The sequence below is a fragment of the Psittacula echo genome (genome assembly GCF_963264785.1).
Source record: "Psittacula echo genome assembly, chromosome: 2".
Lineage (NCBI taxonomy): Eukaryota > Metazoa > Chordata > Aves > Psittaciformes > Psittacidae > Psittacula > Psittacula echo.
Window position 1 is genome coordinate 66,748,766 of NC_137737.1, and position 13,560 is coordinate 66,762,325.

The window sequence follows — 13,560 nt, forward strand, 5'->3', positions numbered from 1 at the left end:
AATGTGTTCCCTCTACACACCACAGACAAAGCAATAGCACATGACAAAGTTTCTAGCCACTGCATATTATTTAAGACAGACATTTGTATGTTTCAACATGTATATCCATCAGGTTGAGCTACAAAAATTGTATTTATCTGATAAAATAATACTGTGAAAATCTCCTAGAAGTAACTTAAGTCAAGCAAGTAATGGCCTGTGTCACGTGTCAAAAACACATTCATGCTAGAAAAGACATCAACTGGTTGAAGACAGAGCCCTTAACTTCCAAAACTGAACACCAAGGGAAACGCTTGAATTGGATATAGAATCTCTGAAACCTAGCTAAGACAACAGAAGCTAAGGCAACAGAACCATCTGTGTTCTTCCTACAGTTATGACTCTCCCAAAGAAACCAATGACAAGAGCAGGTAAACTGAAAAATAAACAGCCTGCTGGATTGACATAAAATTATCAAATGTAGAAATGGAACAGTTCCTTATGAGTTTCACTTAATACAGGAATTACTAACTCTTGCAAACATTCAAGTATAAAATTAAAAATAGAATTTACCTTTGAAGGTCTCAAGTTCCTTCCTGTTGGAGAAAAGCAGAATTAAAAAAAAAAAATAATTAGAAATACTACATCTAGATCTACAGGAGATATTTTACACAGTTTAAGACTCATTAAGAGATTAAAACCAAAGTATTTGATTATCATCATATATAAGGGTAATATTACTAAGTGTGTTTATCTAAAGCAAACACAATCAACCTGTTTAGAAATCAGGCTAATAAACATGTGCAATTATACAAATATTGTCCATTTATATCTAGCCATGGAATTTCTAGATACACTGCTGCAAAACTACCCAAGACTTCCTAAGGCTTTAGGTACTAAAACATCCAGTACTTAGAAGAGCTTTGCCAGTTCATAGCACAGTGAATATTAATTAGTGTTTCATTTGCATCAATGGTATCCAAAATCCATGAAGGAAAAAATGTGACAATATCACTCAGCTACAACACACTTTGAAGACAACAGAGGCATATAGCAACACTCCTCAGAGGAGAGGATTTCAAACTACAGAAAATGAGAGATAATCCACAATACTCATGTTCAGCTAAGAAACTGTGCAGACTGCACAGTTACATTCTGAATTTTGAAAACAAAAAATATCCTAACCTACCAGTTGTTCAGGTAAATTATTCTACTCACTATCGACAGACTAAGCATGCTTCAGTCATCCTTGAGTCACCTACCATACACACGGTTTCACTCTATATATGCTATGCCATAACAACTCATTCTTCTTAACAGATGATGCAATTCAGAATTTATTTGCATCAGGAACTGATAAAACTGTTTTGCTCCTGAAACAATTTCTTTTCTAAGCAGGACAAAATATTCTAAAAGAAGCGAGAGAATATATTTACCTTCACATTTTCAGTGAACATCCCGCTTTTGTCATCAAAAGTCAGGTTTTTGAAAGAATGGGTGCTTTACCAGGAAATAAGCTATAGTGTGATTCACAGTAGAGAAGCCTGTTAGTTGTAACTTCCTGTGAGTATGTATTTCCCTTCCTGCTTCTCCTACGTCCCTTTCCCAAGCTAGTTTATTTCTTTTTTATCAGAGAAAAAGAAAATCTACCTCACAACACCTACGATTTGCAGATTCACACCGTAACAAATGTTTCCTAATATAATTAGAAAATTCTTAAACACTCTCACAAGTTGCACACTCGTTTTTCAATAATGGCATACTATCTGAGAAAACAACAATCACAGGAAATGCTCGTTTTCCACAGATTGAAACAAAATCTATACTGAGGAAACATCTTGTGAAAGTAAGAGGAAAAAAAATATGCTACTTGAGCCTAAAATCAGGAGGTCTTACGACAGTTGTCTCCAAAAGGGAAGACGAAACAATTACTGTCACTGTGTTCAAACAGATTAGCAAACAAGATGGTAATACAGTATCCAACTGACAGTGATATTTATTGCTTTTGTCTAAATCCCCAGAGTTTTCCCTTTCAAAATCCATCAATATTTTTAGGGTTGATGCATTTAGATGCTGTCACTATATCCATATATATAATTGCCATTTGTTAAGACAGCTGGAAATGAACATTCGACAAAACTTTTTTTTTTTAGAATGCATACCTCTGAAAAATTTAAAATATCTACGTTAGCATACAGTAAAAATACAGATTGGGTATCTAAGGATCTGGATTTCCTAGTATCCCCACACCAATTCAGATCCAAAGACAATATGAATGTATCAATCACATCTTGCAGCTTCTGACAACACTCTTCATAAAACATACATTTAGAAATACATATTAAAAAATAGGCCTATTGAAAATACGTTCTGCATCAGCAACATGGAGAATTTGTTTTTTATTTGTCCAAGTAAAAACTTGAGGTTTTAAAATTTTAATCCTAAATCTCATTCATCAAGAGCTTTGGTAAGAACCAGACACTAAAAGTAGAAAGGAGACAATGGCTTGTAAAGACACTGGAAAAACAGATGGCTTAAGATAGTCTCACCACATTTTCCAAATGCGTAACTACAAAGTTCTAGACAGATGTACAGAAAACTGTATTACAGAGTATGACACTTCTCTTCTTTATAAGTAAATAACTTTTATTTATTGATAAGCTGTCTAGAAGATACCTCCTATATCTTCTCTAATAATTTAGAGACAAAAAATCATCTGCAAAAGTAAATACATGGAAATTACATTAAGAAGAAAACTATATATTTGTAACACAGACAATCTATAAAAGAAAAAGCAGTTAGCTTGAGTAATCACAACAAAAAAGATTAAACTGAAAACAGTTTTGGAAAACAATCATCTTCAAAATAAAGTTAAAAGGCAAGCAGGAGAGAAAATCTGCATTGGAAATAGGACTGGATGAGTAGTTAGGGCTGCTGCCAATTACTACTTTAGATCTTACCATACTAAATTACCAGCTTTGATGTTCTGATGTTTGATATCATGTTTTTGTTATTAGTTTTTATTTTAAACTGTTCATTCTTTGAGATAGTATTTCACATTAGTTTTATACAAAAGCTACAGCAGCAGAGCTCACCTTTGATGGATAGCATACTAACAACATCAAACTAGAAGATAAAACTGCAGTACAATAAATCATCTCAGCAGAAGAGTTCTGCCAAATGCTTCAGCTGAAAAATGTATTACCCTAACATGTTTTCTGCAGGAAAGCCTAGCCTTCCCCGCTACCCCATTTGTTAGGTTAAGGAAATTGAAAGCTTCCCACAGAAAAATTTCCCTGAATTTTACAGAGTTTTCATCTAAAAAAATCATGCATTTCTCAAACGCATGAGATAATACTTTCCGTTACTATCAGAGAGAAAGCACGCACCTACCACTACACATAAAGGCTCTTGAAGCCTGGCGTGGGCTGCTCAATATCCATTCCAGATTAAAGGAACTCCCATACTGAGTCTGACCACTCATCAATACAACCTACTATTTCACACCTAGATTATACGCTTTTTTACTTTAGCAACTAAATTTAGGTTAGTGCCAACAAATCTGGCTAGTTACAAAACCAGGTTTTATTTTTTTTACAGTTAACAGTAAGCTTTCAGAAGAAAACACTTAATAATTAATAATTGTATTATAGTATAATTTACATATCTTCTCTCAGTGAAAGATTAAGTTTAGTACCATTGAGCAAGAAAATAAGAGCTAAAACAATCAGACTATAAAGGCATGGAAGCACTTTAAAAGTAATCTTGTTCTGTGTACAGTGCAACTAATGAAACCCAGCTTCTTTCCTCAGAGGCAAAAGGCTGTACAGGCTTCATCTACACTGGAGTTATGCCCATGAAAAACATTTGGCCACACATATAGGCAATAATTTTCTACGCTTCCTTTCCATTTGCTTGTTTCTGTAAAATAAGTAGGGGATTAATTACTCCATGAAATTCTATACCTCTCAAATTCAGTTGAAAATTACCAACAAGACAACAGCAAATAAAGGTCAACAATTGCCAGCAAAACCCCAACTGTGTAAGCCTGCCTGCCTACTTCTTCAAGATAATACTTAAGTCAGGACAGAGATAATATTCAGATATATTTTAATGCTGGCATAAGACACACACTAATGACATTCTCGGTCCCTTCTAAGCATGATGGACATAGGTAAATCTGACTATAAACCCATCTATGCATCATGTCTAAAAAGGCACAGCTGATAATATGGTTCAAAATAACCTAAAGAAATTAAATCAAAGCATTGTTAAGGCAAGAGATGTCGCTGAGAACTTCTCTGAACCATCTCATCGAAACAGACCTGAGCCACACTGTCATGGCTTAACCCCAGTCAGCAACTAAGTACCATGCAGTCACTCGCTCACTCCCCTCCTCTGGTGGCATGAGGAGGAGAACTGGAAAAAAGGTAAAACCCATGGACTGGTACAAGAACAGTTTAATAATTGAAAAAAGTTAAGGTAATACTAAATTACTACTACTAATAATAACAATAATAATAACCTGGGTCGGACCAATCCCAGGCACAGCTACAGGTTGGGCAGAGATTCACAGCAGCTCTGCAGAGAAGGACTTCGGGGTGTTGGTCGATGAGAAACTTAACATGAGCTGGCAGTGTGTGCTCGCAGCCCAGAAAGCCAACCGTATCCTGGGCTGCATCAAAAGGAGCGTGACCAGCAGGAGGTGATCCTGCCACTCTACTCTGCTCTCGTGAGACCTCACCTGGAGTATTGGAATTTAGTTTATTCAAAGCATGACAAAGTTCTCAGGTTCTACTGTACCTTGCAAAGGCCTGTGACATTAAAATCAATTTTCAGAATGTAACAAACGCTATGGAATTCAGTTGAATAGAGACCACAGAAACACCATATTTGTTACAATGATACCAGCAGCCAGAATTGACAGTTCCATATTTTACCTTCAAGGAAAGAGGAGGCAGATAAGCAAGTAACAAAGTCATAAATGAATGTCAGGAATGATAGTGTAACATTAGCTCTGAAAGTAACAGACAATAAATTCAAACTTCTAGACTCATGCATAAGCAAAAGACCATCTCAAGACAGCACAGGGATGGTAAAAACTGAGGACTAAATTTGGATGATCTTACAATGAAATGTGTTTATAGATGTTGAGTTGAAAATAAATTTACAAAAGTTAACATTCCAAGAAAGTACAGTTGCTTATGCGCAATTTAATTTAAAAGTATTTCTGTCACCTAACAAGATCCAAAACAAAGGCTGAGAAATACTGCATTTCACCTGTTATGCCTGGAACAGTTAAGTTCTCAAAACTATATATATAAATTTATATACACACATACAGAAATGTCCTTCCATAGTCTGATTTAAGCTTTAGTAAGCTAAAAAAACTATGAGACGGACTTTTCTCTGAATGTTATCAGAAATAAAAGCAAAAAACCTGAGAACTCAAAACTTAAGTCACTTGCATGGTGCACAGAAATAATTCAAGTCAGTTTTTGTGTACTTAGGATTATCACTTATGGCAGTGACAGAAATTATGTCCTTCCCTCAGATTAACTGAGCACCTTTTTTAGATCACTTAGGCCAAATGCTACTTTAAAAAAGCTTTGAGACCAAAGTAATGAAAAGCCTTTAAGTAAAGAAAAATCAGTAAAAACTAAAACTATTACTAAAGTACTGCTGTAATTAAGCAGCAGGTGAGGTTTTCCATTTATCTAAAGACACACTGAAGACCGGTCAGGGTTATTCACCATTAAATGTGAATTTTTTTCTAGTAAAACAGAAGAACAAAGAACCAAGGAATTTAAATAATGTTGCAATGGAGATTTTTTGCTTTCATACTCAAATTCAGCTACAAAAGTAGCTGAACTGTTTCCATGTCTTCCAGCAAAACTTCTACATCAACTTCATTTCAGAAGATGGAACAGATCAAATCAAAACTGTGTAACAGAAATTGCAAACAGTAACCAGTAATCAAGCTAATAAATTCAAGCAGAACCAAATACTACCCTAACATACTCAGCAGTTTCAGGGTACAGTGAAAGCATTTATCTTTTGATGTTTAAAAAAAACCCCAACAACCAAATATTTATCTTGATAAAGAACATTGGGGGTTACCTTTCAGGTGTCATCATTCAAAAGAAGAGTAAAAGTTAGGGAGATGGTGTTAGAAACAGAAGACAGTGACAGAAGTGAAATAATTAAAAACAACTAAGTGTTTTGTCCTTTGCTAAGGGACTCATTTAGCATTGGAACCATTCCAAATAGGAATCTGAAATGTGGAATAAATTATGAGCTCCCTCTAACAGCTTATGCCTTTGGATGTAAGATTTTACACAAGACCCAGTTTTTATGTTTACGCTTTCATACTGTTGCCATCCAAAGAAAGGGGACAGTTTTTAAATTTAAATTTTTTTGAATGTTTATCTTGGTATGGAATGTCATTGGATCACTGAAAGATCCACAGTTTATTTTTATCATACAAGTTTAGGAATTCAAGTTTAAAGCTGGAATTTGAGAGGAGAAATTTAAGAGAAGATATTTAAGAGAAGCTACAAAAAAACCTACAAGCTACAAAGAAATTTGAGAAACTGCAAAGAAAAAATTCAAAAGAAGGTGCAAATAACTCCACCATCAAAAGCTACCTCCACCATCAACTCTACCAGTCTTTCCTAGAAAGACAAGTGTTCCTGCAAACCTGTTTTGGTAAGCAGCCACACAAACAAAATCCAGACCTTTTTTCAACTTGGCCATCAAGTTCCCCATAAGCATTAAAAGAAAAAAAAAAAATCACAATATTCAAAAACTGGCCAAACTTTATTTGCTAAGTACACATATACTATGCCACAAGTCCACAAAATCAAAGAAGTAAAAAACCCTATAACCCCATATGCACTCCTTACCTAAAATGCTGAATAAGGTTCCACACAACACGAATACAATTGTAGCAAACACAAGCTGCAACTTCTACCACTTCAAGCATACTCAACACATCCTTTGACACAGGAATGTAAAATCCCCCTCACAGAGGTATTGTCAATAAATGCATTTAACCCATTGTTTTGAATGAATTTTTAAACAAACTGGCTTTGAATGCAAGTGAAAAGGAATTATTAAATATCTCAGAAAATAATTCATAATGAATTTATCGGGAAGCACAGCACCTTGCTCAAAAGCAGAGAATACATTTTAGTGTGGTAATGACAAACATCAAAGTCCTGTTCTGCCACTAGCCACAGTGACTGAAATAGTTCAATAAATAATGCAGTTCTGAGGTGAGGGAGAGTACAAAATGATAATTAAGGCAGTCCTAAACCACCTATTGGTATAAGTCTGGACAAAGAACACCTGGTACTAACAGACCAACAGGACTTGCATACTCTGCCCAGTAACCAGCACTACGTAGAAGCAGGGAAAAGTTATGCAGGACTGACATAATGTTTAACATTTTCTAGAAACTATTAGTATAAGGTGCTTTAGGATGCAGAGGACCCAACACAAACATTCAGTCATCACAGGTCACAAAAGCCAACAAAAAAATCCAACTTCTATATTTCAAAAGAAAACAAAACTCTAAGGAGAAAGCATACAACAAATCTCTTTAGAACAATGTCACTATCTGTCTGCATCAAGCAAAGACCACCACAAAAGAAGCACAAAACTAAATCAACTTTGAAGTGACAGAAATTATACTGCACATTCACACTCTGCAAATAACATAAAAAACTGCCCAAGCCCCTACAATCTTTTTGTCTGCTATGTATTCAGTCTTGCTCAATATTTCCAAATACTTGGAGCACTGACAAAAGCAAAATTCACCAATATGAAGTAGCACGCTCCTCTGGGTTTGATGCATGCAAAACACTGTACTGCTACTGTTCTTGTAAAGAAAGGAGTTCAGAGCCCTAAAACTACACAAAAAGAAGCACAACTATCAAGGGAACTTTACCAAAGCTTGTGCAAGGCCAGTGTTTCATCATCAATAGCAATTCTCATTCCATGTGTCTGACCAAATAAATGCAGTAACTGATGGCCATCAAATTAATTTCAGCCAGTTACCACCACAAAAACACTTACTACAGATTGTGCTGTATGAGAACTCATGAACTCCAGGCTGCGAAAGATTTCTGCAACGTGAACTCTGCTTTGAGCACAGAAACTTACAGCCTTACAACTAATGCCTAATGAAAACTCAAAGCCAGTTATCCATTGCATTTCCAACATGAAAGCTGTCCTGAAGATAAGAGAAGTCCTGCCTCCACTCTCGCAAAATCATTATTTGTGTACCCAGGTACATGGAGGTTGAGCAGCTGACAAAAGCCTGATCAGGAAAAGTATGGCATGAAAACCTTACTTTGATGAAAATGTTTATGAGAACTACAAAACATGTAGCTAGTCTCAGAAATAATTCACGGTACCTCTAATGTTGGAAGGAAAAAATATACTTGCTTGAAATATTTGCAACAATGGTATTTTTTTATGTATAAAAAGTTAATTTGACAAATTACATGTACAGCTTAAAAGGGTTATGAAGGCACAATTTAAACTTCTCATTGCCAGATGGGATGGAGTCATCACTGAAGAGGATGTACACAACAAAGTTATCCTAGCTTATGACTTAGGGAACACTATGGGATCTAAACAGCATCCCCTGACATAGAAGTCTTCTCTTGGGCAACACAATTTTGCATGGCAGTGTATTATCCATTCCATCATTTCTCTTTGATCTTGGTAACAAAAATAATTAGTTTAGGTTAAACAAGTTCACCAAATAAACAGCAGCTTTTACAGTGATACTATACGAGATATAGATAGTATTTGAAAGCAAAACATAGCAAAAAAATTATAATACAAAATATTTTTGTATGCATGTTTTCTATGTTAATGCATAAACAACCATTAATTGGCCACTAAAACGAACTTTTAAAAAGCCCAGACCAGTCTGAATTGTCTAAAGAAGTTTTTCATGGTTTTTTTTTGAGTGTTTATGTTTGTCAGGCCTAACATAAGCCATTGTATTTAACTACAACAATCCTTACTGTCCCTTATGTTCCTAAATAAATTAGAAGGAGAGGTAAAACCAACAGAAGACCATACAGAAGAAATAAACTTAACAGTGGCAACTGATTAAGACATCTTCTCATATACACATCTCTAATTTCCACATTACACTTGCTATAAATTACACCCTTAAGAATGAGAAAGTGAAAAACAAATAAAGTGAAAATCAAACATTCTCCTCCTCCAGAAGCATAAAACCACCATCATGGCATGACAATGCCTCTAACAAGAATTATAACAATCTGTCAAACTCTTCATCTACTGCACTAATTACCAAAGCATGGAGTTACGCATTATTTGACAACAAGTAAACCTATAAAATACAAAAATCGGGAATGAACATTCATTTTAAGAATGTATTTCTTCTTCAGGTAAAGATTGCTTTAAAACTCAACAGAAAGGAAAAAAAACTTAGTCCCACTAAGATTTCCAATATTAGTAAACATTCATCTGTGAAAGTATACCCTAGCATCAGGATTTTAGATTTCTTCATTTATTTTCCTTCTATGTCTGTCCTCAAGGAAGACAAGTATTGAAAAACAGAAAAGGATTCTCAAACAAGACATCCTAAAACCCTGAAAAATTCAGACAGGCATGTTTAAAGTCAAATGATACACAGTAAAATGTATTCACTCATTTCCAGTGACAAGGACTCTTTGCTATCTCCGATGTATTCCTTCAAAATGTTGCAGTTGGGCAGCAACATTTAACTGATAAAACAATCAGGAGTCTCTATTTTTCAAAGGACGGTGATCCATCTGAATGGATACAAATGGTATGGCTTCATAGGAAATACAGCTTCAAGACAGAAACATTTTACTTTATGCCATAAGCCTGCAATTTGGAGCACGTAAAAACTGGCACAAAAGTGAGCTTCTGACAGGGGGTCCTAAAGGAAACTCACTTGGGAATGCAAGAACTGTCACAGAAGACTGGAGGGATACAAGGAGATTGTTGGTTTTTTTTTTTTCCAATCAATCAGATACAGTACATCCAAAGGGAGGGAAAGAAGAATTGTGCTTGATTGACAAAAGGACAGGAAACAAAACAACATGGTTTAATATTAGAAACATACATACAAACAATTGCAGCAAGACTGAAGAAAGCAAGGGTGGAATCTAGACTTCATATATCAATACTGCTACCCCGATCAATTGATTTAAAACAAAAAAAGAGAATATTAAAAATTCAGATATAAGCACACGGGGGGGGGGGGGGGGGGGGAAGGGGAATCGATCTGCCTAAACATCAGGCTTTAAAATATATTGTGGAAAACACCTTGGATTGATGAATGACAAACATAACACAGTGACAAAAGGGAGAAAATTCATCTGTTTGAACTGAAATAAAATTGTTCTATTTAACAAGGAGACCTATTTCTGAAAACCAGTTCCCATAGTTACCATAAGCTGCATTTCAAAGGTTTAAAGCTGACCCAACGCACTTTCTTCTAAATCTTTCATATAGGAAGACTTCCAAAAAGACTTCAAATACATGAGCTTCTAGCCTAAGCTATACAGTGACTTTATAATAAAAACTTTTTTTTTTTAAATAAATAGATACTTTTTGTTACACACTTAAAATAACCAGTTTCTAGAGTTTGTGTTCCTCTCAATTTTCATCCCTATATAGTTAAAACACAGGAAATACTTTGGTTTGGTTTGTTCAACAAAACCATTCACTCCCTGAAAATAATTCTTGTCTTAAAGAAAGAGCATAAATTCTTGAACCCTCACTTGATTCTTTCAATAGCTGGTATCACAGCAAGAACCCCAAACACTAAAGAGAAGAAGACAGGATATGAGTTTCAAACACATAATAAATAACACTCACATTAACTGGCTCTTGGCTCTCCAAGTATCTACACTGCCAAATATCCTTCTAGTAATGAGCCAGGAGTTAATTTCTTACCTAAATACATACTGGTGGCAACGATCAACCAGAAATTACCTCAATTTTTTCTGTGTTGTCTAGATCTGACCAAATGTAATCAGCTTATAATTACATTAAGTAGTTTGCTTAGCCTTCTATTTATAAAACTGATTAGAAGCTGCAAAGCTGACTAGGCAACAGTTTAACACTTTAGTTTGATGTAGAAAGCAGAAGGTAGGGAAGGAGGAGAGGGAGTGAGCATGGCAGAGAGAACAAACCTCAGAAAATTTCAGAAAGAGTATTTTTGGGCGTACGCATGTGTTGCTTTATGCACACTTTAAATTTGTGTGTTATTTGGTTAAATAGCATATATTTAGAATTTTGAAATTATTATTATATACTTAATTAATTAGATAGGTCTTAACAAGTGAATATTGAGTCATACTGACTACTATTGACTCTTGCTGGGGAGAGAAAATGATGTTGCCCCAGCCTGAAAAAAACAAAAATCCAGGCTGCGGGAAAATGACAAGACCACTGCCAAGGCTCAGGCTTGAGGTTAAGGTAACTGAACAGCATATGAAAAACTAAAGGACATGACATGAGAATTTGCTAGATGTGAAAGATCACATAGTAATATGCTGACAAAAGCTACAGATAGCACCATGAGGGATGGTTGGTTTTTACAGATGATTAAAGGAGTGCTGGGTAAGAAATAGCCAAACTTCACAGAAAATTCAAGGGGGATCCCTAAGGTACTGGAGACCTTCTTGGAGGCACAACTTGCAACACCAGAAGCACTTTGGTAACTGAATCTGTAACAACATAGAAGGCCAAGATTTCCTAGATAATGGTATCAGAAGTACAAAACCCAACCATGACCAACAGGGTCATTAGAAGAGGACTGTTTATTTGGGAGGACAATGAGATTTAAAAAAAAAAAAAAACAAAAACAACAAAACCACACAAAAAACCAATAATAATAAAAATGAAGAAAGGAGCTACAAGGATAACAAAACAAAGGCCAAGAAAGAAGAAAATGGACAAACTATGCAAAATGTAACCAGTGCTGTCTGGTGCAGACCTGTCCTTGATCACTACATTCTAATTAGGACCATAAATCAAACCAGTTCTTCTGACTATATCACATATGTCAAACTTGCTTCAGCAATCAAAAAAAGCAAGGAGACCAGTGTGCTTCCCCTTGCTAACAGGAGGACACCTAGTTGGACAGATCAAATAACCTGGTTATCCCCAGGTCAGTGCTGTCTCCAAGTCTACCAGCATTCACATCTACCCACAACTCTAACACAGGCTGTCAGAGGCTGTCTTAGGCAAAGTGTTTCAATTTAACTCCTCATTTATACAATGGACTTAATAGCAATTTTCTTATCACTAAGGATCTTTTTGGGACTGTCAGTAACAAAACCAAGAAAGTCAACTGTTTAACTTACTTAAACTCTTAATATTTATCTCTTGCTACTTTATCTTTTAGGTAAATACAAAGCTCAAGAGTTGGAGGCTCTGACTTTTCACACATACTGCTACAAGTTGAACTTTGATTTCAAGTACTAATGCCCTGTTTTTGCAAGTAAGAGAATGGCAGGAGATTACTGCCTTTCATGTAGAGTGAAGGGTACTTACAGGATGGAACTGAAAAGAAGACATGAAAATACAGTTCCTAACTTTACAGGTAAATGAAAAAAAAAAAAAAAAAAAGAAATCCAAAAAACACAGCGAGGGATTAAAAAACCCGACAATTTATCAGTGCTTACTAACAATAGCCCTTACTCCAATTGTTTGTAGTGAATAATAAGCATGACTTCATCTTAACAACAATGTACTGATAATTTTCCAAATACACATACTCTTTGCTCATCACCAAGAGTTAGACTGACATAGAAAGAATCTGTAACAAATTTGCAACTTCCCCTCAAACATTACTGTTTCTTTAAATGATTAAAAGGGATTATATTATACATGCAGAAAAATAATTGCAAAATGCTTATATTTTATGATAATTTATAGTTATAGCAATTGTTTTATTTACCTTTTTGTTTTCTTGTAGTTTTCCAGCTGTAATGTCTGCATGCATTTGTATCTTTCCAACTCACACTGTTCACATAGGTCCTCAAGACACACTAGATGATTCTCCATTTCCTCAAAGTTTGCTTCTAGCTGGGCTATAAGAAATATTTATATGAATATTAAATTGTATCAACAGCTGGACAACTCACCTGAACAGAAACAGAAATTCATACAGGAACATAATTAACATGGTAATAATTACATATATGCAAATGGCTCAGAAAGATAAACAAATCTCAGTCCATACTGCATAGTAAAAGAGTGACAGCAGAACCATGTTAAGGGAGATCTGAGATTCTTTTTGTCATAAGATAGTAGTAAGTGGTGTAGTAAGATCACTGTATTTGACGCAGCATCTTGGTTTCACAAGCTTGTGGTCTATACTTCAGGAAAAGAAGCATCCAGAACTCAATTTAATTTTGCTTCTTGGGCACATGGCCTTTTAGCCCCCCATGCCTGGTACCACTCTGAGGAATAAAGCTGTGCTCACCAAACCAGTACTAATCTTAAATTATTCTAATGAAGCAAAAGTCAAGCATACTGGGAGAAATTTAACTT

General features: G+C 35.3%; 1 protein-coding gene across 1 annotated transcript in view; it reads right to left on the bottom strand.

Annotated features, from left to right (window-relative positions):
* Nucleotides 1–13,560, bottom strand: part of DTNBP1 (dystrobrevin binding protein 1) — a 71,790-nt gene that overhangs the window by 39,578 nt on the left and 18,652 nt on the right. The window contains exons 6-7 of the mRNA XM_080609916.1: nucleotides 12,965–13,097; nucleotides 553–575 (exon numbers count right to left, since the gene is read on the bottom strand). Of these exons, the coding sequence (XP_080466042.1) occupies nucleotides 553–575; nucleotides 12,965–13,097 (156 nt within the window). The remainder of the gene's footprint in view (nucleotides 1–552; nucleotides 576–12,964; nucleotides 13,098–13,560) is intronic.